At 42.4% G+C, this 24,623-nt stretch overlaps 1 protein-coding gene across 4 annotated transcripts in view; it reads right to left on the bottom strand.

Annotated features, from left to right (window-relative positions):
* Positions 1 to 24,623, bottom strand: part of MYO5A (myosin VA) — a 158,258-nt gene that overhangs the window by 118,428 nt on the left and 15,207 nt on the right. Inside the window, exon 1 of one of the 4 annotated variants that reach the window (XM_067471329.1) lies at positions 18,768 to 18,969. The exons of 1 other annotated variant lie outside the window; for it this stretch is intronic. In XM_067471329.1, the coding sequence (XP_067327430.1) occupies positions 18,768 to 18,881 (114 nt within the window). In that variant the 5' untranslated portion in view covers positions 18,882 to 18,969. Of the gene's footprint in view, positions 1 to 18,767; positions 18,970 to 24,623 lie in introns of those variants that run through there. 2 more of the 4 variants (XM_067471326.1, XM_067471327.1) reach the window with 2 other exon arrangements.

Here is a 24,623-nt window from a genome sequence, read left to right as displayed (position 1 = left end):
TATCTGTAATTTTGCTACTGTTATGTACCGTAATGTAAATATCTGATATGCAGGATGCATTTTCATTCCCTGGATGAAATTTGGCACAAATATCTAAAACACCCACGTCTGAATACTGGTGGGGTTGCAGGGATTGATTTTATCATTTGGGAGTTGTAGCTGCTGGGATTTATAGTTCACCTACAATCAAATTGCATTTTGAACTCCACCAATGATGGAACTGAACCAAACTTGGCACACAGAACTCCCATGGACAACAGAAAATACTGGAAAGGTTTGGTGGGCAATGACCTTGAGTTTTGGAGTTGTAGTTCACCTACATCCAGATGGCACTGCAGACTCAAACAACGATGAATCTGGACCAAACTTGGCACAGGTACTCAATATGCCCAAATGTGGACACTGGTGGAGTTTGTGAAAATAGACCTTGACATTTGGAAGTTGTCGTTGGTGGGATTTATAGTTCACCTACAATCAAAGAGCATTCTGAACCCCGCCAATGATGGAAGTGAACCAAACTTGGTACACAGAACTCTCATCACCACCAGAAAATACTGGAAGGGTTTGGTGGGCAATGACGTTGAGTTTTGGTGTTGTAGTTCATCTACATCCAGACAGCACTGTGGACTCAAACAATTATGGATCTGGACCAAACTTGGCACAGATACTCAATATGCCTAAGTGTGAACACCGGTGGAGTTTGGGGGAAATAGACATCCCCTCGTGACCCCCCCCCCCCCGCCCCCGCCAGGAGTGCCGACCCCCAGGTTGAGAAACACTGCAATGGGGAAATGCCCAGCCATGGAGGTGTGAATCTGTTATCACATGAGGGCATGATTTGAATCCCTAATTCTTCAAACATTCACTGCTTTAGAACTGGAAAGTAGCACAGATGCTCTGTCAGGATTAAATCTGGTCTAGAAGAGAGTCGAAAAGCAGCAGCTGTTCCAAAGACCAAACCCTGCCATCTACAAAAATAGAACACGCTAGTTGCAATTCTGCTTTTTCTAAAGCAGAGAATAAGTAAGACATCGCAGCAGCTCAAGGAGTCACACAGAACTGTTTTATGGGATGAATAATGACAGGATCTCAGAAAGACATTCCAAGCAATGAACCACTTCCACAAGGAAAACTCACAGGCCAATTACTGGCCCCAAATGCTAGTAAAAAAGCAATTAATGCATCTCCATAAAGCCCTTAAACAGTTAAGATTGAAACCCCTCTGCTATGCCAGCTCCACTGGCTGCCAGTCCATCTCCGAGCCCAATTCAAATTGCTAGTTTTGACCTATTAAGCTCTATACGGTTCTGGCCCAGCTGACTTGTCTGAACGCATCCACCCCTACATTCCATCTCGAAACCTAAGATCATCCAGGGAGGCCCTGCTCTCGCTCCCGTCAACAGCACAAATGCGTCTGGCAGGGACGAGAGACGGGGCCTTCTCGGCTGTGGCCCTCTGCCTATGGAACACACTCCCAAATGAGGTAAGATCCGCTCCCTCCCTCCCTCCTGGATTTTAGAAAAAAATTAAAATCATGGTTCTGGGACCAGGCCTTCAGACAATAGATGTATGTAGCATTTTAGAGCAGTGTTTCTCAACCTGGGGGTTGGGACCCCTGAGGGGATCGTGAGGCGGTGTCAGAGGGGTCGCCAAAGTCCATCAGAAAACACAGTATTTTCTGTTGGTCATGGGGGTTCTGTGTGGGAAGTTTGGCCCAATTCTATCGTTGGTGGGATTCAGAATGCTCTTTGATTGTAGGTGAACTATAAATCCCAGCAACTACAACTCCCAAATGTCAAGATCTAGTTTCCCCGAACTCCATCTGAGTTCACATTTGGGCATATTGAGCATTCATGCCAAGTTTGGTCCAGATCCATCATTGTTTGAGTCCAGTGCTCCCTGGATGTAGGTGAACTACAACTCCAAAACTCAAGGTCAATGCCCACCAAACCCTTCCAGTATTTTCTGTTGGTCTTGGGAGTTCTGTGTTCCAAGGTTGGTTCAATTCCATCATTGGTAGAGTTAAGAATTGTAGGTGAATTATAAATCCCAGCAACTACAACTCCCTAATGACAAAATCAATTCCCCGTCCAACCCCACCAGTATTCAAATTTGGGCGTATCAGGTATTTGTGCCAAATTTGGTCCAGTGAATGAAAATACATCCTGCATATCAGATATTTACATTACCGTTCATAACAGTAGCAAAATTACAGTTATGAAGTAGCAGCAAAGCCAAAATAATGTTATGGTTGGGGGTCACCACAACATGAGGAACTGTATGAAGGGGTCGCAGCATTAGGAAGGTTGAGACCCACTGTTCTAGAGGGACATCAACCGGAACGGCGATTCGACTGACAAAACTGTTTCATTGTTTTAATGCTTGTTGATGTATTGTGTTAATTGTCATTTATGTTTAATTGTGGTTTTACTATTGTAATTGTTTGTATTGGTATCGTATCAGTGTCCAACGTAAGGCATTGAATCTTGCCATTATTTATGTGTAAACCGCTTTGAGTCCCCCCCTGGGGTGAGGAAGGCGGGATATACGTCCATTATGGAAGAAGTTCGAGAAATAAAATTGACATGGTTCCAATCTATACAATTAGAACAATGGTTTAAAAATGGGGGGGGGGGATAATAAAAACGGAAGTAAGCTTAACCAATTTGAACAAATAATTCAAAATGGAAGGGCTGTAGAGGAGCATGAAAATTTGAAAGAAGTAACTAGTATATAAGATAATAATTGAAATAAAGAAAGGAAAAACAAAAAATAACACCCTCAAGGTGGTCTGGGAAGAAGATTTAGGGATAAAAATTAACTGATTTATGAGGCCATAAAGAAGACTCCAGCAAAGCATTCCAGGGGGAAGCATGCGGGGAATGCGGAAGTGCTTCATCAGCGTCGCAGATGGAATATAAAAGTTGTAAATTAATAATAAATAAAAATAAATGAAACAGAGTGGTAACAATTATGGAGACAAAGACATCTAAAAATTTATCAATACAGGTTAAAGAAAATTATTATGAGTTAATATGGAAATGGTACCTAACTCCAGTAAGAATAGCAAATATAAATAAAAACTATTGAAAAGATTGCTGGAGAGGATGTCAAGAATCAGGAATATATAGACATATGTGGTGGCAATGTAAATATGTAAATAATTTTGGGGGGAAAGTATTTAGAGAAATAGAAGATATAATGAACATTAAAATAGAAAGCAGTCCTAGTGTAGCTTTATTATCATTATATAATAATAAACAATTGAAAAAAGAGGATAAAGACGTGAAATTAAATTTATTAACAACAGCAAGACTGCTTATAGCAAGGAACTGGAAAAAAGAAATAAATATACAAATAGAGAAGTGGTGCAAGGAAGTATGGAAGCTGGCAATAAATGATAAGCTGACATGTATATTAATAGTTAAAAGAGGTAAATGGAAACAAAGTTATTTTGATGATGTATGGAGAACATTTATTGGAAAAGGATTAAAAAACAAAGAAGGAAAGTTACCTCCATAAGAAAAATTTAAATTTTAGACAGATGATACGTAAAAGACTTGGGAGGGGGGAAGGGATAGATAATATGTATAAACAGAAAAATAACACTAGATGTCAAAAGTTAAAGCATGGTAGGTTGTATTGAATAATATGTATCTGCTGCAAAACAAACGATGTATAACAAATGTATTGAACCATGATAAAATAATTAAAAATATCATAAAAAGGCGGTACATAAATACTGTAAATAAATAAATAAATAAGGTATGAGATCCTTTAGACTGCTACTGTTCTCACACTGCCAAAATGGGATGAGATTAATAAAAGGGCACCGAGAAAAATCCACAAATTGCAGGGAACGACAGTGAGGACTGTTTTGTACTTCATGCTCTCATGCAAGATCACATGGAGAAATCATCAGACCGTCTCAAACACCAAAACATTCACATCACAAGACACACTTGAGGCCTCTTTCACCTCTGCAAGATACTACCGAATCCTAGAAATAAGGAAACGTTTGATTAGGTATTCTCACAACGTACGCATTTCTCAAATCCAATCAAAACGCCCTGAACAAATATATTGCATAGCTATGCTTCATTTAAAACTTCAATAAGGAGAAATTGTGTCATGGGAACAACGCAAACTATTTTTGAGACGATAAGAAGACAAACAGTTATTATTTAATGAACAACACAGAGAAGTTGTGTTGTTAAAAGTTATTAAAGAGACACTTTAATAAGTTGAAAGTGGGAAGAATAAAGGAATCTAATTGCACTGGTTCGCTCTGATTCTCTTTTAGGTTGTTCTGAATGTATAGGTATATCCTGGTTGACAAAGCATCTGATACCGATGCTCCTTTCTGTTGTTGTTACTGTGAATGTGTGTTTTCCAATCACAAAGTTGGAAGGAACCCCTAAAGGTCTGAACTCTAAATTAAGGGCCTCCCAACTATATCTAATCTCTAAACCAGTGGTTCCCAACCTTTTTTTTGACAAGGGACCACTCTCCAACATTAGTACCAAAAGAGTTACAAATCATTTTTTGTCAACTTTAGATCCTGCAAGGAAGACTCCAGCAAGACATGGAAAGAGAGTGGCCAGATGGACAAGCTAGGTTCAGAAAAGGAAGAGGAACTAGAGATCCAATTGCCAATAGCCAGATGCTGGATAATGGAGGAAGTCAGGGAATGTCAGAAAAACATCTATTTCTGTTTTATTGATGATTCTAAAGCAGTGTTTCTCAACCTGCGGGTCGGGACCCCTGGGGGGATCACGAGGGGGTGTCATAGGGGTCACCAAAGACCATCAGAAAACACAGTATTTTCTGTTAGTCACAGGGGTTGTGTGTGGGAAGTTTGGCCCAATTCTGTCATTGGTGGGATTCAAGGGGCTCTTTGATCGTAGGGGAACTGTAAATCCCAGCAACGACAACTCCCAAATATCAAGGTCTATTTTCCCCAAACTCCACCAGTGTTCACATTTTGGCATATTGAGTATTCGTGCCAAGTTTGGTCCAGATCCATCATTGTTTGACTCCACAGTGCTTTCTGGGTGCAGGTGAACTACAACTTCCAAACGCAAGGTCGACGCCCACCCAACTCTTCTAGTGTTTTCTGTTGGTCATGGGAGTTCAGTGTGCCAAGGTTTGTTCAATTCCATCGTTGGTGGAGTTCAGAATGTTCTATGATTGTAGGTGAACTATAAATCCCAGCAACTACAACTCCCAAATGACAAAATCAATCTCTCCCAACCCCACCAGTATTCAAATTTGGGCATATTGGGTATTTGTGCAAAGTGTGAATGAAAATACATTCTGCTTATTGGATATTTACATTAGGATTCATAACACGAGCAAAATTAGTTATGATGTAGCAACAAAAATAATTTGATGGTTGGGGGTCTCCACGACATGAGGAACTGTATCAAGGGGTCACGGCATTAGGAAGGTTGAGAAACACTGTTCTAAAGCCTTTGACTGTGTGGATCATAATACATTGTGGCAAGTTCTTGGTGGGATGGGGAGACCATGCCACATTGTCTTTCTCCTGAGAAATCTGTATAAGGACCAAGTAGCAACAGGAAGAACTGACCATGGAACAACAGACGGGTTCAAGATTGGGAAAGGTGTACAACAGGGTTGTATCCTCTCACCCAACCTATTCAACTTGTATGCAGAACACATCATGCAATGTGCGGGGCTTGACGAATGCAAGGCTGGGGTAGAAATTGCTGGAAGAAGCATTAACAACCTTAGATATGCAGATGATACCACTTTGATGGCCGAAAGCGAGGAGGAGCTGAGGAGCCTTCTCACCAAGGTGAAACAAGAAAGCGCAAAAGCTGGGTTGCCATTAAAGATCAAAACAACCAAGATGATACCAACAAGAATGATTGACAACTGGGAAATAGAGGGAGAAAACATGGAGGCAGTGACAGGGTTTGTATTTCTAGGTGCAAAGATTACTGCAGATGCAGACTGGGGCCAGGAAATCAGGAGACACTTCCTTCTTGGGAGGAGAGCAATGACCAATCGATAACATAGTGAAGAGTAGAGACATCACACTGGCAACCAAGATCCGCATAGTTAGAGCAATGGTATTCCCCACAGTCACCTATGGATGTGAGAGCTGGACCAGAAGGAAGACTGAGCGAAGGAAGAGAGGCACTTTTGAACTGTGGTGTTGGAGGAAAGTTCTGAGAGTGCCTTGGACTGCGAGAAGACCCAACCAGTCCATCTTCCAGGAAAGAAAGCCTGACTGCTCATTGGAGGGAAGGATAGTAGAGACAAAGTTGAAGTCCTTTGGCCACATCATGAGAAGAAAGGAAAGCTTAGAGAAGACAACGATGCTGGGGAAAATGGAAGGAAAAAGGATAAGGGGCCGACCAAGGGCAAAGATGGATGGATGGTATCCTTGAAGTGACTGGATTGACCTTGAAGGAGCTGGGGTGGTGACGGCCAACAGGGAGCTCTGGCATGGGCTGATCCATGAGGTCACATCTGTAGGTGACTGTGGGGAATACCACTGATTTAACTATGCGGATCTTGGTTGCCAGTGTGATGTCTCTACTCTTCATTCTTTTATTGAGATTGGACATTGCCCTCCTCCCAAGAAGTATCGATTGGTCTCCTGATTTCCTGGCTGCAGTCTGTGTCTGCAGTCATCTTTGCACCTAGAAATATTACATGTAATAGTACTAATAATATTGCAGTATAGTGGTATAGTGCAATATAGTAATATATAATGCTTATATTGTGCTATGCTAATAATATAATATATTGTATGTACATATAACTTGTAAGCCGCTCTGAGTCTCTTTCGGGTTGAGAAGGGTGGGATACAAATTTCGGAAATAAATAAATAATCACATGGGGTTGCCTTTGAAGACTGTTTGGAAGCTTCAAATAGTCCAAGGAGAGGCAGCCAGGTTAACAACTGGGGTGGCATACAGGGAGCACACAATTCCCATGTTGTGTTAGCTCCACTGGCTGCCAGTTCACTACCAAGCACAATTCAAATTGCTAGCTTTGGTCTATAAACCCCTAGATGGCCCCAGCCCAGTTTACCTGTCTGAATGCATCTCCCTCTATGAACCACAGTGGAGATTAAGATCTTCCAGGGAGGCCCTGCTCTCGGTTCCGCCACTGTCTCACGTGTGACTGGTGGGGACGAGAGACAGGGCCTTCCCAGTGATTGCCCCTCGGCTATAAAACTCCCTCACTGGCGAGATTAGATCAGCCCCTTCCCCTCCTGTCCTTCAGAAAGATTTTCAAACCTTGAGTTGTCTCAAGTTTAACAATTACAAATCCGAATTGGCTAAACTGCCATGCAAATTGGTGGCTTCCTCGTTAGAAAAAGAGGAAGATAGCTATATGCTTTTTTTCAGTAGTTTCATAATGAAGAAATTGCAAGAAGGGATTGCTGAATGCTTTTGCCACTAAGGAAGGCAACTTAGGAAAACATAAAAGGCTCGTGTCATGGACTGCGATCCTATTAACACTTACTTGAGAGTAATTGTCATTGAACTCAGCAGGAATTTATTTCTCTGCACACATATATATCCTATATATATATATATATATATATATATATATATATATAGGACAGCCGTGTTCATAAGAGCACACTGTACCATAACCTCAAAATAGAAACAGATAAAGGAAACTGTTCTTTCACAAAATAGTATTTTTATCTTCCTCTGAAGATAAGAGACTAAACCAATAGTTTGGGGGGTAAATTGAAACCAGCTTCCTGATGATGTCTCAACAAAAAAGGAGCCAAGTCAGCAGGGAAGCCACATCATCAATATTTATAAAGCTACTATTGAGTCTGAACTCTGCCAAATTCAAGAAGAGGACCAAACAGGAATAGCTTTCCACCTCCTTCCTTGGACTACTGGTTGCTCAACATGAGAGTTCAGAGCAGGCATGGGCCAACTTGGGCCCTCCCTCCAGGTGTTTTGGACTTCAACACTCACAATTCCTAACAGCCTCAGGCCCTTTCCTTTCCCCCCTCAGCCATTTAAGCTGGCCTTGTTTGACTCTAACTGCTGAGTAGGCCTGCATAAATCTGCCCATGCAAAACAGGTGAATATAGCACTGAACTAAACATACAGAATATGTTTGAGCATGTAAAAAATCAGTTGGTGAATGTGTTAGCTTAAAATGCAAAGCATGAAACTGATTGGTTTGGCTATATCCAAGAGACTAGCTGAGCCTGGGAGTTTTGGCAACAGTTACATTTTTAGGCTGCTAGCTGTGCAGGAGCTTACAGAGGAGCAGGGGTTTTGCTTCTGGGCTGCTGGAAGATCCTCCAACATGGACACCTAAAATCCATTTGAATCTCTCTCAAAGGATATTGTGTGAGTCAATACAATTGTTCATATGATTGTATATATGTTGCTCTGCATTTTAAAGAGTTATCCTTCTGGATTGTTGTAGGTTTTTTTGGGCTATATGGCTATGTTCTAGAGGCATTCTCTCCTGACGTTTCACCTGCATCTATGGCAAGCATCCTCAGAGGTAGTGACGTCTGTTGGAACTAGGAAAATGGGTTTATATACCTGAGGAATGACCAGGGTGGGACAAAGAACTTTTGTCTGTTGGAGCTAGGTGTGAATTTTTCAACTGACCACCCTGATTAGCATTTGATGGCCTGGCAGTTGTTTGGTGTGGCAATCTTTTGTTGAGAGGTGATTAGATGTCCCTGATTGTTTCCTCTCTGTTGTTCTACTGTTGAATTTTTTTTAATACTAGTAGCCAGATTTTGTCCATTTTCATTGTTTTCTCCTTTCCGTTCAAATTGTCCACATGCTTGTGGATTTCAATGGCTTCTCTGTGTAGTCTGACATGGTGGTTGTGAGAGTGGTGCAGCATTTCTGTGTTCTCCAATAATATGCTGTGTCCAGGTTGGTTCATTAGGTGCTGCTGCATTTGGTGGTCCCTCTATAGACTTGTCCACACTGCATGGTATACGGTAGACTCCTGCAGAAGGGAGAGGATCCCTCTTGTCCTTTGCTGAACAGAGCATTTGTTGGATTTTCTGGGTCTGTAGATAGTTTGTATGTTGTGTTTCCTCATCAGCTTCCCTCTGTGGTCAGTGGTTCCCTTGACGTATGGCAAGAACCCTTTTCTTCTGGTGGATCTTTGTCTTGACTCTCGTGGCTTGTTCTCGGTCTTGCCGCTCTTCTGATGTCTGAGGTAGAATATCCATTGGCCTGGAGAGCCCAGTTGAGGTGGTTCAGTTCCTCTTGGAGGAGGTGGGGTTCGCAGATTCTTTTTGCACGGTCTGCCAAGGCTTTAATGGGGCTTCTTTTTTTACTTGGGTTATAGCTGGAGTTTTTGTGTAGATATTTATCTATGTGTGTGGGTTTTCTGTAAACGGTGTGACCCAATTGTTGATCTGGTTTACGGATGACTAGGACATCTAGAAAAGGCAGTCTTCCTTCATTTTCTTTTTTGTGAATTGGATGTTTGGGTGGATGCTGTTAAGATGGTCCAGGAACCTGTTTAGTTCTTCTTCTCCATGGCTCCATATGGTGAAAGTATCATCCACATATCTGAACCATAGAGTGGGTTTTTTTGTTGCTGTTTCCAGGGCTTGTTTTTCAAGGTGTTCCATGTAGAAATTAGCTATTGCCCCAGGCACTAGCAAGCCACACCAAACAACTGCCAGGCCATCAAATGCTAATCAAGGTGGTCAGTTGAAACTTTTCACACCTGCCTCCAACTGACAAGAGTTCTTTGTCCCACCCTGGTCATTCCTCAGGTATATAAACCCATTTTCCTAGTTCCAACAGACCTCACTACCTCTGAGGATACTTGCCATAGATGCAGGCAAAACATCAGAAGAGAATGCCTCTAGAGTATGGCCATATAGCCCAAAAAGACCTACAACAACCCATTGATTCCGGCCATGAAAGCCTTCGACAATACAGTTAACTTTCTGTTCTTTACTGGTCATCTGCATGGCATATCTTTCCTCTGGCAAGACAGTGTGTGGACTGGGAAAAGCATGAACTACGCGTGATTTTCATTCTGCCACAGGTTATGGGCCCAGATTCACACCCAGTTCCACATCTGCTTGTGACAGTGCCACCGCAAAAGCTATTTTAAAGAGTGCTGTAAAATTTTCTTGAAGCCAAGCTTTTGTAAGAGGAACCAAGAAAGATGGAGGCAAACCTTGCTGCCTTCCCAATGTCACGACTGAATGACAGTAACTACTCTGGAGATTGAGAATGGAGAGTTACCCAAGGAGGGAATCCCAATGCATGGCTATCAGCCTCTTCCCATTAGATCCAAAGCAAGGAAAACTTCATGGGAACCACCGCTCCTCTAAATGTTTCCCCAGCAACAGCAAGAGCATCCTCTGGGCAGCTGAACCAGGAAATCCCAAATGCATGCCCCCCTACCCCCAGGGTCTTCTTCCAGGGGCAAACCAAGAATGGGCAACTTGGAAGTCACTGAACAGACTCAGAAGTGGAGTCAGGAGATCAAAAGACAATCTGGCAAAATGGCATGACCTTGTGTGACTCCACCTTGTGTGACTGTGGAGCAGAACAAAAAACTCCGCATCTGTATGCTTGCCACCTTATATTCCAGGGTGCAAAACGACTGTGCAAGGAAGGCAGCCAGGAAGGGAGGAAGGACGGGGAGCCTGCCCAGGAGGTCGCCATGAGCCAAGGCGGAGGAGGAGGGGGGGAGCCCAAGGCCAAGGCAGCCATATTAAGTAATTTTATTATTATTTTAATTTTAAACCCGGCATACTAGATGACCCCCAAAATTTTATAAAGTTTTACATGCCTAAAAAGTCGTCTAGTACCCCGGAATATACGGTAATACTATCCTGTAATGGATAGTATTAGTAAAATACTTACTAATTCTCAGTTCTTGTGGGTTTTTTCGGGCTATATGGCCATGTTCTAGAGGCATTGACGTTTCGCCTGCATCTATGGCAGGCTTCCTCAGAGGTCTGCTGGAGCTGGGGAAAAAAGGGGTTTATATATCTGTGGACTGACCAGGGTGAGACAAAAGGCTTTTGTAAGTTGGGCTAGGTGTGAATCTTTTCAACTGACCACCTTGATTAGCATACAATGGGCTGACTGTGCCTGGAGCAAACTCTTAATGAAAGGTGCTTAGAAGTCCCTGCCTGTTTTTCTCTCTGCTGTTTTAATTTTAGAATTTTTTAATACTGGTAGCCACTGATCGCATAGGAAAGCTGATGAGGAAACACAACATACAAACAATCTACAAACCCACCAAGAAAATCCAACAAATGCTACGTTCAGCAAAGGACAAGAGGGATCCTCTCACCTCTGCAGGAGTCTACCGTATACCATGCAGCTGTGGACAAGTCTACATAGGGACCACCAAACGCAGCGCCCAAACAAGAATCCAGGAACATGAAAGGCACTGCAGACTACTCCAACCAGAGAAATCAGCCATAGCAGAGCACCTGATGAACCAACCTGGACACAGCATTTTATTTGAGAACACAAAAATGCTGGACCACTCTCACAACCACCATGTCAGACTACACAGAGAAGCCATTGAAATCCACAAACATGTGGACAATTTCAACAGAAAGGAAGAAACCATGAAAATGAACAAAATCTGGCTACCAGTATTAAAAAATTCTAAAATTAAAACAGCAGAGAGAAAAACAGGCAGGGACTTCTAAGCACCTTTCATTAAGAGTTTGCTCCAGGCACAGTCAGCCCATTGTATGCTAATCAAGGTGGTCAGTTGAAAAGATTCACACCTAGCCCAACTTACAAAAGCCTTTTGTCTCACCCTGGTCAGTCCACAGATATATAAACCCCTTTTTTCCCCAGCTCCAGCAGACCTCTGAGGAAGCCTGCCATAGATGCAGGCGAAACGTCAATGCCTCTAGAACATGGCCATATAGCCCGAAAAAACCCACAAGAACTGAGTGATTCCGGCCATGAAAGCCTTCGACTTACTAATTCTATCCTGTAATGGATGAACATACTGGCCAGTCTTTCTGTAAATGAGTGTAAGAAGCATTACAAATGGATTCGAAAAGAAACCCATTTTGCCATCTCACACAGCTCACATTTTAAAATGTCAAAATGTATTTTTTTCATTTTTTTGACCTCTTCAAAGCATCTTATTTCATCATGCAGGCTTTAACTTATGCAATACTGTTATGTCGGCTGTTTCCCCAATTGTTTTCTTCTTTTGCAAAAAAAAAAAGAAAGAAAAAAAAAGTGAATTTCCTGAAACTAATTGCTGGCTTAAGACAGGACTGAAGTACTTTTTCTGTAGAAAATACACAACATATGAACATACTGTTGCAACTCAGGGTAGCTTTCATCTTGCTCCAGACACCACCAGACCAAAGCTGTAGGTTTTGTAGTTTATTGAGAAAAAGGCAAAATCAAAACAAAGTATAAGAAATGCAAAAGTTCCATAGGCAGGACAAAGGCTTAAATCCAAAGACAAAGTTCCCAAGATCCAAAGGCAAAAACATGAAGAGTCCATGGTAAACAGTTGAAAACAAGGCCCAAAACAAGGCCTACTCAGGAAGCCAGAAGCGTGCTGCTAAAAGCCAAAGTTAATCCACAGAAGTTTGCATGGGAAGAGCTATGTTGGACTGACAACCCCTGCTTGTCAGCTATAAGGCTAAATACCCTTTGCAGACATGAACGCATTGCATTGACCTTTGGCACCCTTGGCTTCTTGCTTGCTAGCAAAGCGAGTGCTTCTCCGGAGCCTTAATTGCAGATGATCTTGCCTGCTCATTAATTCATTATCTTCAAACCCCTTATCTTGGTCCAACTGGACTGGATCACTGTGGGGAGGAAAAGACGTCTCTACTTGGACGTGTGGGAATTCACTCTTGTTATCAGTCTCACTAACATTCCTTTCCCCTGGGAACTGACTTGCTGTTTCTCCTTCAGCAGCCCCACCGTCAGCCCTGTCTGAAGCATGTACAGAAATCTGTAACCCATCATCCTTATCATCATCCTGTAGGAATTCTGGCTCAGAAGGCCCAAAGAGCTCAGCTTCAGACTCAGAGTCAAGCTGAGTCACAACACATACAGCTTCATTTGGGCACAAAAAGGCAGCAAATGCTGTCTTTGTGTCTCTTTCCAAAACACTACGATCACTCACTTTATTAGTCAGTCAATATTAGGAACTTTTGCTAGATCGTTCCTGGTGTCGTTACGCAGAGAACAAAGAGTTTTCCAAAATAACAGGAGAAACAGCTAAGCTTCAAATATGACCACAGATAAAAGGACCATTTTTCATGTGAATGTTTCACAACCTTGGAAACAAGGACATCCAATTACAGTCACACTCACATTATTGGGAGGGGGATCATCCTTACTACCTCCTCTTCTCCTCCTCTACTGTAGGAAAATGAACAATAGCCCAATGCTATTAGCGTTAATTAAATATAGAGTCTTATTTCATTTTGAAAATCTATATAAATAAAAAGGTAATGTTCATTTATGGGATTAACTGAACTCAAAAACCACTGGACGAATTGACACCAAATTTGGACACAAGACACCTAATAACCCAATGTATGTCCTTCACTAAAAAAAATGATTTTGTCATTTGGGAGTTGTAGTTGCTGGGATTTATAGTTCACCTAGAATCAAAGAGCATTCTGAATTCCACCAACGATGGAACTGAACCAAACTTGGCACAGAAAATACTGGATGGGTTTGGTGGGCATTGACCTTGAGTTTTGGAGTTGTAGTTCACCTACATCCAGAGAGCACTGTGGACTCAAACAATGATAGATCTGGACCAAACTTGGAATGTGTCGCACCTCAGAATAGATTCACCTTGCTGAAATCACCAGAACTGCACAGTCTGAAGTCTTTGTAGTTTATTGGGAAAAAAAGGTGAAAAGTTTAAAAAGCAAGTAATGTTCCAAGGATCAATAAAGCATAGCACTGTAAAGCAGAATTCCAAATGGCACCAACGAAACAAAGTCCCATGAACACATGACAAAATCCCAAGACCATGGACACAGGAAAACGAGCACAAGCTGCTTGGTTGAGCAAGAAGTTGCTCTGGCCAAGGTTTGTTTTCAAACACATTGCTTAATATCCTTTGCGATACATGAAAGCATTTTTTTGGCCTCTGACCTCCTTCTTGTTGGCTATTCTCACATTCCTTGGAACTCTGAATTCCAAACGTCAGCCCGATTCCGGTTTCCTCAAGGTCAGGCTGCTCTTTAGTGTCAGCCTGGTTGCCTTCCTGCCTACTATCAGGCTGAGAACTGTCCTCCTTTTATGAGTCAATTTGCACCTGGCTAGTTTGAGTATCAAAAACATCATTCCCTCCTGTGGGAAACTGAACTTGCACACCCTGTTCATCATTGTCTACAACAGGAACATTTTGAACCTGATTGTGAACCTGAATCCCATCATCCTCATCAGAATCACTCTGAGACCCCATCTGAGTCACAACACTATCCGCCTGTGTCTGTGGTTCCAGCTGAGTCACAACAGAATGAATACTAAATATACCCAAATGTGTACACTGGTGGAGTTTGTGGAAAATAGACCTTGAAATTTAGGAGTTGTAGTTGCTGGGATTTATAGTTCGCCTACAATCAAAGAGCATTCTGAACCCCACCAATGAGAGAATTGGGCCAAACCTCCCACACAGAACCCCTATGTGGGCCACAGCAATGCATGGCAGGGGACAGCTAGCAACAGTAGTAGTAGTAATAATAATAATAATAATAATAATAATAATAATAATGCCTTGAAAGGACTCGCTGGCGTGAGCCTCCCTTCCGCCTCACACGCTGTTGTAATTTTAGAGTTTTTTTAATACTGGTAGCCAGATTTTGTTCATTTTCATGGTTTCCTCCTTTCTGTTGAAATTGTCCACATGCTTGTGTATTTCAATGGCTTCTCTGTGTCGTCTGACATGGTGGTTGTGAGAGTGGTCCAGCATTTCTGTGTTCTCCAATAATATGCTGTGTCCAGGTTGGTTCATCAGGTGCTCTGCTTTGGCTGACTTCTCTGGTTGAAGTAGTCTGCACTGCCTCTCATGTTCCTTGATTCGTGCTTGGGCAATGCTGCGTTTGGTGGTCCCTATGTAGATTTTCCACAGCTGCATGGTATACGGTAGACTCCTGCTGAGGTGAGAGGATCCCTCTTGTCCTTTGCATTTGTTGAAACAATGAAAATGAACAAAATCTGGCTACCAATATTAAAAAACTCTAAAATTACAACAGCAAAACAACAGAGAGGAAACAATTAGGCACATCTAATCACCTATCAACAAAAGATTGCCCCAGGCACTGCCAAGCCATCAAATGCTAATGAAGGTGGTCAGTTGAAATAATTCCCACCTAGCTCCAGCAGACAAAGAGTCCTTTGTCCCACCCTGGTAATTCCACAGATATATAAACCCTTTTTTCCTAGTTCCAACAGACGTCACTACCTCTGAGGATGCTTGCCATAGATGCAGGCAAAACGTCAGGAGAAAATGCCTCTAGAACATGGCCATATGGCCCGGAAAAACCTACAACAAACCAGTGATTCCGGCCATGAAAGTCTTTGACAATACAGTGAGTAGAATTTTATTTTAAAACAATAATTTGGCTGGTTTTAAAGAGAGGATAATTAACAACCATGCAATATGTTCTTTTTCTTTTTCGAACTGAATTCTTCACCCAGAAGCAACAAGTATGTCTATTTTTGAAACTTTTGCTTTCCCAGCCCATGTTCTTAGAGAGACACACCCTGGAAAAAAGCCCTGAGGAGCAAAACCTATTAGTTGGATGCCTGCTTGTCTAACCAAGGAAGATCGGTCCAGAGGACCAGGTTTTCAGCACAAAACAGAATTTCTTAAGAGCAAATTAAAAACCTACATCAGATCACAACCCCCCCCCCCCCCCAAGCATTGTAAGACGGAAAGAGAAAGAAATGGAAAAAATTGAGGAAAACCAGTCTTAAAAGTAGAACTTGCAAAGTTACTATTTTGAACCATTCACCCAGCATGGGAACATGCTAACTGGGAAGTGTAAGAAATTATACAAGCTATGCTGCTTGAAAGATAGACCTGGAGTCTAGGCTTGTGCACGGATTTGGATTGGTGGGTTCCCTTCGGCTTGTTCGGTAAGGGATCAGCCTCCTTTTTTTTTTTGCCACAACAGAACAGTGGCTGTTGAAAACCGGCTGCCTTTGGTTACAAGTGGAGTGTAAGAGGGAGGTAGCCACTAGAAGGAAAAGCGCGAGGGGGAAAAAGGCACCATTCCAGGACCTGCAAATCAAGAGAAAGGAGAGGGCCTTTTTAAGGAAGCCCAGAGAAAGATAGGTCCAGGTCAATCGCTCTTCCATCCCTGGGAAGGGGGGAAACCTCCTTAAAATGCCTTGAAAAGTTGTGTCTGCAAGGAAAGAGTGCCACAAACATCTGCAGCACCTGACTCCTCTAGAGTAGAAACAGATTTAACTACTAGTAAAAAGCATTCAATGTGAAGCAGAAAGGAGATTGAAGCATGGGGGGGGGGGGGAGGCACCACTCCAGGGCCTGCAAATCAAAAGAAAAGAGAGGGCCTTTTTAAGGAAGGCCAATGTAGTGTAGCTCCAGGTCAGTCACTCTTCCTTCCCTGGGAAGTGGGGAGACCTCCTTAAAATACCTTAGAAAGCTGCCTGCTGCAGGGAGAGAGCGCTGTGCACGCCTGCAGCGCGTGTCTCCTCTAGAGTAGAAACAGATGTAACTACTCATAAGCAGCACTAAACCCGTAGCTGAAGGGAGACTGAAGCGTGGGGGGGGGGGGGAGGCACCACTCCAGGGCCTGCAAATCACGATAAAAGAGAGGGCCTTTTAAAGGAAGCCCAGGGTAAGATATATCCAGGTCAATCTTTCTTGCTTCCCTGGGATGGGGGGAAGCCTCCTTAAAATGCCTGCATGCTGCAAGGAGAGAGTGCCGCACACACCTGCAGCGCCTGACTCCTCTAGAGTAGAAACAGATTTAACTACTAGTAAGCAGCATTAAACCCAAAGCAGAACTGAGATTTAATTAAGTGCTAAGCAACAACATTACGGTAATGAGAACTGGAATGGTATAAGGAAGATGAGACTGGCTATGATTCTACTAAGAGACGAAGCGGATTTTTATGTAGTTTGTATTTGTCGTATAGTTATATGTTGTTGATACTGGCCTTTGTAACTGTCTTTTTATGTGTACTGTACACCGCCATGAGTCGCCCGTAAGGGCTGAGAATGGCGGTTAATAAGTGCATCAAATAAATAAATAAATAGATTGAAGCGGGGGGGGGGGGGAGGCACCACTCCAGGGCCTGCAAATCAAGAGAAAAGAGAGGGCCTTTTTAAGGAAGCCCAGGGTAGGATACCTCCAGATCAGTCGCTCTTCCTTCTCTGCGAAATGAGGAAACGTCCTTAAAATACCTTGGAAAGCTGCATGCTGCAGGGAGAGAGCGCGTGCACGCCTGTTCGCCTGTCTCCTCTAGAGTAGAAGCAGCTTTAATTAAGCATTAACCCTGGTTTCCTCTACAGATAGAAGCCAAAGGATTGCAGAAAGAGTGGTATCTTAACTCTGATGCTTTTAATCCAGGTCTTACTAAAGGATAGGACAAATGATGCTTAAAATGATGGGGAGCCTGGGAAGTCCAATCCATAATGGTCTGGATAGAAAACAAATCTTTCGGCTTCCTGGATAAAAAATGGATTTCTATCCCCCCGAATTCAGGAGGCTCCTGCAAAACAGATCACCGAAATCTGGGACACCAAAACGGATCGCAGTTTACCTGGATTCCACAAGCCTAATGGAGTCTGGAATCCATGCTTTCTCAATCGTAAGTAAGTACCACAGTGTTTTCACTAGGGCTTCCTCTCTAGCAAACAAGGAAAGACCTGTAGGCTCAGCCTCTCCTTCAGCAACTATGGAAAAGAAAATACATACAGCTTGGGGGGGCGGGGGGGTGGCAGGGGTTGTGATCTGATGTAGATTTTTAAATTACTCTTGAGCAAGTAATTCTGTATGTACATATCTGTCAATTATATGTGCATTTAACTAGAGAACAACAAGATTGCACAACTACTTTCTCTTCTTTCACTACCATCCCGGAGAAAATACAGGAAAATACATTTCTGCTTGATAAGCTAAGTAATTTCCACAGAAATATATTGCTTTGTTTTAGAAGAAATCTGGGTAAGTGCAGTCTGTTGTGGGGAACAATCCACAAAAACTATAGAAAAAAACCTTCCAGTACAACAAGAAAAATACAAATACCATGCAAGAAACATGTTTCACAAAATAAGTTTTTCCAGAAGGACAGCAAATCACCTCTCAACAAAAGATCGTCCCAGTCACTGCCAGGCCATCAAATGCTAATCAAGGTGGTCAGTTGAAACATTCACACCTAGCTCCAGCAGACAAGAGTTCTTTTCCCACCCTGGTCATTCCACAGATATATAAACCCATTTTCCTAGTTCCAACAGACCTCACAACCTCTGAGGATGCTTGCCATAGATGCAGGCGAAACGTCAGGAGAGAATGCCTCTAGAACATGGCCATATAGCCTGAAAAACCTACAACAACCCAGTGATTCCGGCCATGAAAGCCTTCGACAATACATTTTCTAGAAGAGTTCAAATATCTTTCGTTGGGACTCCGTACTGTTCCTAGATCTCAAGTCAATGCAAGTATCCTGTGAAATACAATGCAATAAGGTGACCAAAGCAGACAACATGCAAAAATGAAAAATTAACCGAATCCACAACTGGGGAGGAGAGCTATAACTTACTTTAACATACATATAGTCCAATTTTTCTGTTGTTTCCCAGTAGTTTTCCTGGCCCAAGGTCTTGGTAATCCGAGGGAAGGCCATTTCCTCTTCGCTAGGCAAAATGTCCTCCATGTCTCAAAACACAATCTGTCCCGCAGACAGTTTGGGGTGATGCTGGCAAGAATCGTTTCCCTCGTCTGCACGGAAACCGATATTCCCGACTTTTAAAGCTACATGTGAACAAGCCCTACAGGCTCTGGAAAGGCTAACGTGTGACAGCCATGGCCGATCGCTGAATTCCTTCATTGTCAGGGCTGTTCACAAACTTGCAGTCGGCTTCTTGGCCAGCACAAAGGGCCAGAGTGTTTTCTTTTTATGACTCTTGAGAGAATGGCAAAACCTCACTGTCTTGTGATAGTCATCAAATGTTGAAATTCAAAAACATTGCTCCAAGCATCAATAAGCAATTTGTTCTCCCCATGTGCACTAAGAAGTGGGCATTTTGACTGTACTTCTAGCCAACAGAATTATGTCCTCAGTGGCCCCCACCAATAAAAATGGTAATTTGACAGGAACAGATTACAAAATCCGAAGCTAAATATAGGTTCCTAAAAATATGAAGTCTTCAGGGCCGGGCTTTAGCACAGCTGGTTAATCACCAGCAGCAATACATCTTACCAATTGAAAGGTTGGCAGTTCGAAGCCCGGGTCTGGGTGAGCACCCGACCTTCAGCCCAGCTTATTGTCCACCTAAGCAGTTTGAAAACAGATGTTATTTATTATTTATTTATTTACAGTATTTATATTCTGCCCTTCTCACCCCACAGGGCACTCAGGGTGGATTACAATGTACACATATATCCAAAGACACACAACAGATATAGACAGACAGTCAGAGACTATTTAACTTTTCTGGCTGCCAGGGGACCTGTTGCTTTTGTTGCAACTCAGAGTAGGCTTCACCTTGCTCCCAAACACAACCACACAAGAACTGTAGATTTTGTAGCTTATTAAGGAAGAACAAAGTTAAAACATAGAGTAAGCAATGCAAAGTTCCAAAGACAAAGGTTAAATGCAAAAACACAGTTCCCAAGATCCAGAGGCAAAAACATGGAGCATAATCCTTTAAGCAATGATCAAACAAGAGTCCATGGTAAAACAGTGAAACACAAGACCCAGAAATCCAAGATTCAGGAAGCCCAAAGCATGCTGCTTATAGCCAAGGTTAATCCAGAGAAGCTTTCACAGAAAGAGCCACGTTGAACTGACAATTTCTCTTTGTTAGCCAGAAGCCTAAATACCCTTTGCCATCATGAAAGCATTCCGATGAACTTTCGCCAACTTGGCTTCTTTTTTGCTAGCTAAACGAGAACTCCTCCTGACCCTCCAATCTAAGTGTTCTTGCCTGCTCATTAATTTACTATCTTCAATGTTCTCTTCTTTATCAGTTTGGTCCAGCTGGACCAAATCACTGTGGGAAGGCTGAGCAGGCGAAGACAACTCCACCTGACTGTTATCTAGCTCACTGGCATTCCTTTCCCTTGAGAGCTGACTTGTCGTCTCCTCTGCTACACTGCACTGAGGCACAGAAACAGGCCCAGACATCTGAATCCCATCATCCTCTTCTGGCTCACAAGGCTCACAAGACCCACAGGGTTCTGTGTCAGACTCAGAATCAAACTGAGCCACAACAGCTTTCATTGTCCATCTGCGCCACTGATGAAGTACTTCCACATTCCCCGCATGCTTTTCGCTGGAGTGCTTTACTGGAGTCTTTTTTATGGCCTCGTCAATTCGTTAAATTACCCTCCCCACACATAGGTGGTACCTAAATTTCCTACTTGACAGATGCAACTGTCTTTCAGGTTGCAAAGGTCGACAACAAGCTACACAATTGGTCGGACGCTCACTCCGACCCGGGCTGGCTTCGAACTCATGACCTTGCGGTAAGAAGTTATCTTAATACAGCTGACACTCAGCCAGCTGCGCCACAGTCCCAGTGCAGATGTGAGCTGTGAGTAGAGAAATTAGGCACTGCTTAAGCAGGGAGGTATTTTACGGCACCATAAAAGAAAAAAAGAGAAAAAATGCCGGCGATCAAAGGAAGGAGGAAGTCTGTGATCAAGGCTCTTCATCATAGAGGATGGAGCAACAGCATCCTCCTGTGGTCAGAATCAAGCACAACCTCCACGACGCCAAAGCCAACATAATACTTCTATCTGTTGTCTGTCCTGTCTGTTTAACGGTACTGAAAGTTTGCGGGTATGTGTTATGTGGTCCATCCTGAGTTCCCTTTAGGGTGAGAAGTGCGAAATATAAAAGCTGTAAATAAATAAATCTATATAAATAAAAATGTGATGTTCGTTTGTGGGATTAATAGAACTCAAAAACCACTGGACAAATTGACACCAAATTTGGACACAAGACACCTAACAACTGAATGTATGTCCTTCACTCACAAAAATTGATTTTGTCATTTGGGAGTTGTAGTTGCTGGGATTTATAGTTCACCTCCAATCAAAGAGCATTCTGAACTCCACCAACGATGGAATTGAACCAGACTTGGTACAAAGAACGCCCATGATCAACAGAAAATACTGGAAGGGCTTGGTAGAAACAGATTTAACTACTAGCAAACAGCATTAAATGCGAAACAGAAGGGAGATTGAAGCATGAGGGGGTGAAAGGCACCTCTCCAGGACCTGCAAGTCAAAAGAAAAGAGAGGGCCTTTTTAAGGAAGCCCAGGGTAAGATAGGTCCAGGTTACTCGCTCTTCCTTCCCTGGGAAGCCTCCTTAAAATGCCTTCAAAAGTTGCATGCTGCAAGGAGTGCAGCACACGCCTGCAACGCCTAACTCCTCTAGTGTAGAAACAGATGTAACTACTAGTAAACAGCATTAAACGTGAAGCAGAATACTCAATATGCCCAAATGTGAACACTGGTGGAGTTTGGGGAAAATAGAATCTTGACATTTGGGTGTTGTAGTTGCTGGGATTTATAGTTCACCTACAATCACAGAGCATTCTGAACCCTACCAACGATAGAATTGGGCCAAACCTCCCACACAGAACCCCCATGTGGGTCACAGCAACGCGTGGCAGGGGACGGCAAGTAGTATATATATATAGCAAATGCTACAAAAACAAAGATCTTGGCATCACAAGCCCTATCTACACTCCCCTACAATGCAGTCTGACCTGGATTATATGAGTCAATACTGCCATATAGTCCAATCCAATGTAGTTATTCTGCATTCTGAAACTGCATTATATGGCAGTATAGATGGAGCCACTCTCTACTATATCCCAATCCTAAGGATCAGGTTACAAGTGATGGGAAAGACCAACCCTTTTGAGATCCAAGAGCAGGCCTAAACAGCAGAACAGGCTTAGCTGGTCTAAGGCTTCTTCCTATGCTTTCATCCTTCTTGTCTCTCAAAAAGAGACAGAAGAAGAGAAGGCGGCACTGGAAGATAAGCAACATCATTAGCTTTGCAAACCAGCATGATACTGTTGATTCTGCATCATCTTGTTGATTTCCCCAATGCCGACAATGCTTTTTCCAAGTGGTAGTAAAAAAAAATCCCCAAATTTCTCTTGAGAGGCATGCAAATTCTCAATCAGGCTTTCTAACCCCCTACAGAACTGGTTCTCAACCTGGGGGTCGGGACCCCTGGGAGGGTCGCAAGTGGGTTTCAGAGGGGTTGCCAAAGACCATCAGGAAACACAGTAATTTCTGTTGGTCATGGGGGTTCTCTCTGTGGGAAGTTTGGCCCAATCCATCATTGGTGGGGTTCAGAATGCTCTTTGATTGTAGGTGAACTATACATCCCAGATGATGGGGAGATATTGGAATAATAGATATTTATTTATGCATATACTGTATGTACTTTACAAGCATTGAAATGTATAGAAAAATCAGGTTCTCTCTGTGTAACAAAGGTAGCAGGACACAGAAGGAATGTTGAAAGGGAGGAGAAGGGGGCACATGATATCTATACATTCCAAAGAGAGAGACTGATACAACATAGCCCAGGCTATAGCTAAGTAAGGAGCCTATCCCCCCCCCCCTCCTGACAAGTCAAAGTAGGCCCCTTGATTGATTAATGTAAGCTGTAAGCTGTATGCTGCTCTTTAGAAAGAAATACAGACATGCCTTTTATATGTTGGAAGATAGAATTTGATATTTCTATGATGCTAAAGTGGTGCAGTGAATGATGTCAATGTATGTAGAAGCATGTTTCTTTATTTGCCTGCATTTGAAGTGTATAAAAGGTAGTCAACGCCTTTATCGGGCTTTCTGGTTGCTTTTGGACACAGCTCCACTCCAGGGTCCCAGCTGGAAAAAGCCGTACTTTTCTTTCTCCAGAGAGGATCTCTCTTGATATTATCTCTCCTATATGTTGCAACACAGCAACTGCAACTCCCAAATGTCAAGTTTATTTTCCTCAAACTCCACCAATATTCACATTTGAGCATACTGAGTATTCATGCCAAGTTTGGTCCAGAACCATCATTATTTGAGTCCACAGTGCTCTGTGGATGTAGGTGAACTACAACTTGAAAACTCAAGGTCAGTGCCCATCAAACTCTTTCAGTATTTTCTGTTGGTCATGGGAATTCTGTGTGCTAAGCTTGGTTCAATTCCATCACTGGTGGAGTTCAGAATGCTCTGACTGTGGGTTAACTATAAATCCCAGCAACTACAACTCCCAAATGACAAAATCAATCCTCACCCCAACCCCACCAGTATTCAAATGTGGGTGTATTGGGTATTTGTGCCAAAGTTGGTCCAGTGAATAAAAATACATCCTTCGTATCAGATATTTACATTATAATTCATAACAGTAGCAAAATAACAGTAATGAAGTAGCAATGATAATAATTTTATGGTTGGGGGTCACCACAACATGAGGGACTGTATTAAGGGGTGGCAGCGTTAGGAAGGTTGGGGACCACTGCCCTACAGAAATGTCTTGGGGAGTAATGAATTTTTATTCTGATAGGCTTTGGGGAACTGGTTGTTTCATAACAGATTCAACCATACGCTGGACTATTTTTATTTCTCCTCCTTTGGTTATGTTAGAATTGAGTGGAATAAAGGGATTTGATTGTCCTGTATAAATCAATCAATAAAAATTGTTCTTGCCTCGAAGTTTAAAATCTCTTTATATTTAAATGATGCTTAGATCAGTAAATATTGATATCAGAGCAGAATATATCTTTTGGAGGGGAAATTATCTGCTTCAACTAAACATTAGCGAAATAACACAGTGTTCTGATGGCATACAATGTGGGTGTGCCTGGTAATCAGTCCTTCCTGAGTAAGATACTAAAACACATACATTTTGCAGAACAGCTTTTGTTATTTGCAGATGTATAGCCACCGCTGGTGACCTGGAAGCTAACTGATGGTCAACAGCCAGGGAGTAGCATGGTTCATGTGTTGTCGTTAAGACTCCAGGAGACCAGAGTTCAAATTCACCCTTGCAGATGTGTTTCAAGATGCATGGGTAAAACATCATGCAAATACATACACACACATACATACATACACACACTGTGTTTTCCATAAATGATGTGCAAATCTACTCTTACCAATGAGGGTAGCAGAAAAGCTGTGGAATTTAATATAATAGGTGAAATACAAATTCCAGCAACTACAACTGCCAAATAACAAAATCAATTTTTTTGAGTGAAGGACATACATTGGGTTGTTAGATGTCTTGTGTCCAAATTTGGTGTCAATTCGTCCAGTGGTTTTTGAGTTTTGTTACTCCCACAAACGAACATTACATTTTTATTTATATAGAAATAATTTTTTGGTGGGGTTAAGTCCGTTCTGCTGGGGCTTTTGTGTGTTTTAGGGATGATA

Source organism: Anolis sagrei, chromosome 9 (genome assembly GCF_037176765.1).
Source record: "Anolis sagrei isolate rAnoSag1 chromosome 9, rAnoSag1.mat, whole genome shotgun sequence".
NCBI lineage: Eukaryota > Metazoa > Chordata > Lepidosauria > Squamata > Dactyloidae > Anolis > Anolis sagrei.
Note: the sequence above shows the minus strand (reverse complement) of the source record. Positions and strands in the feature narration are given on the sequence as shown.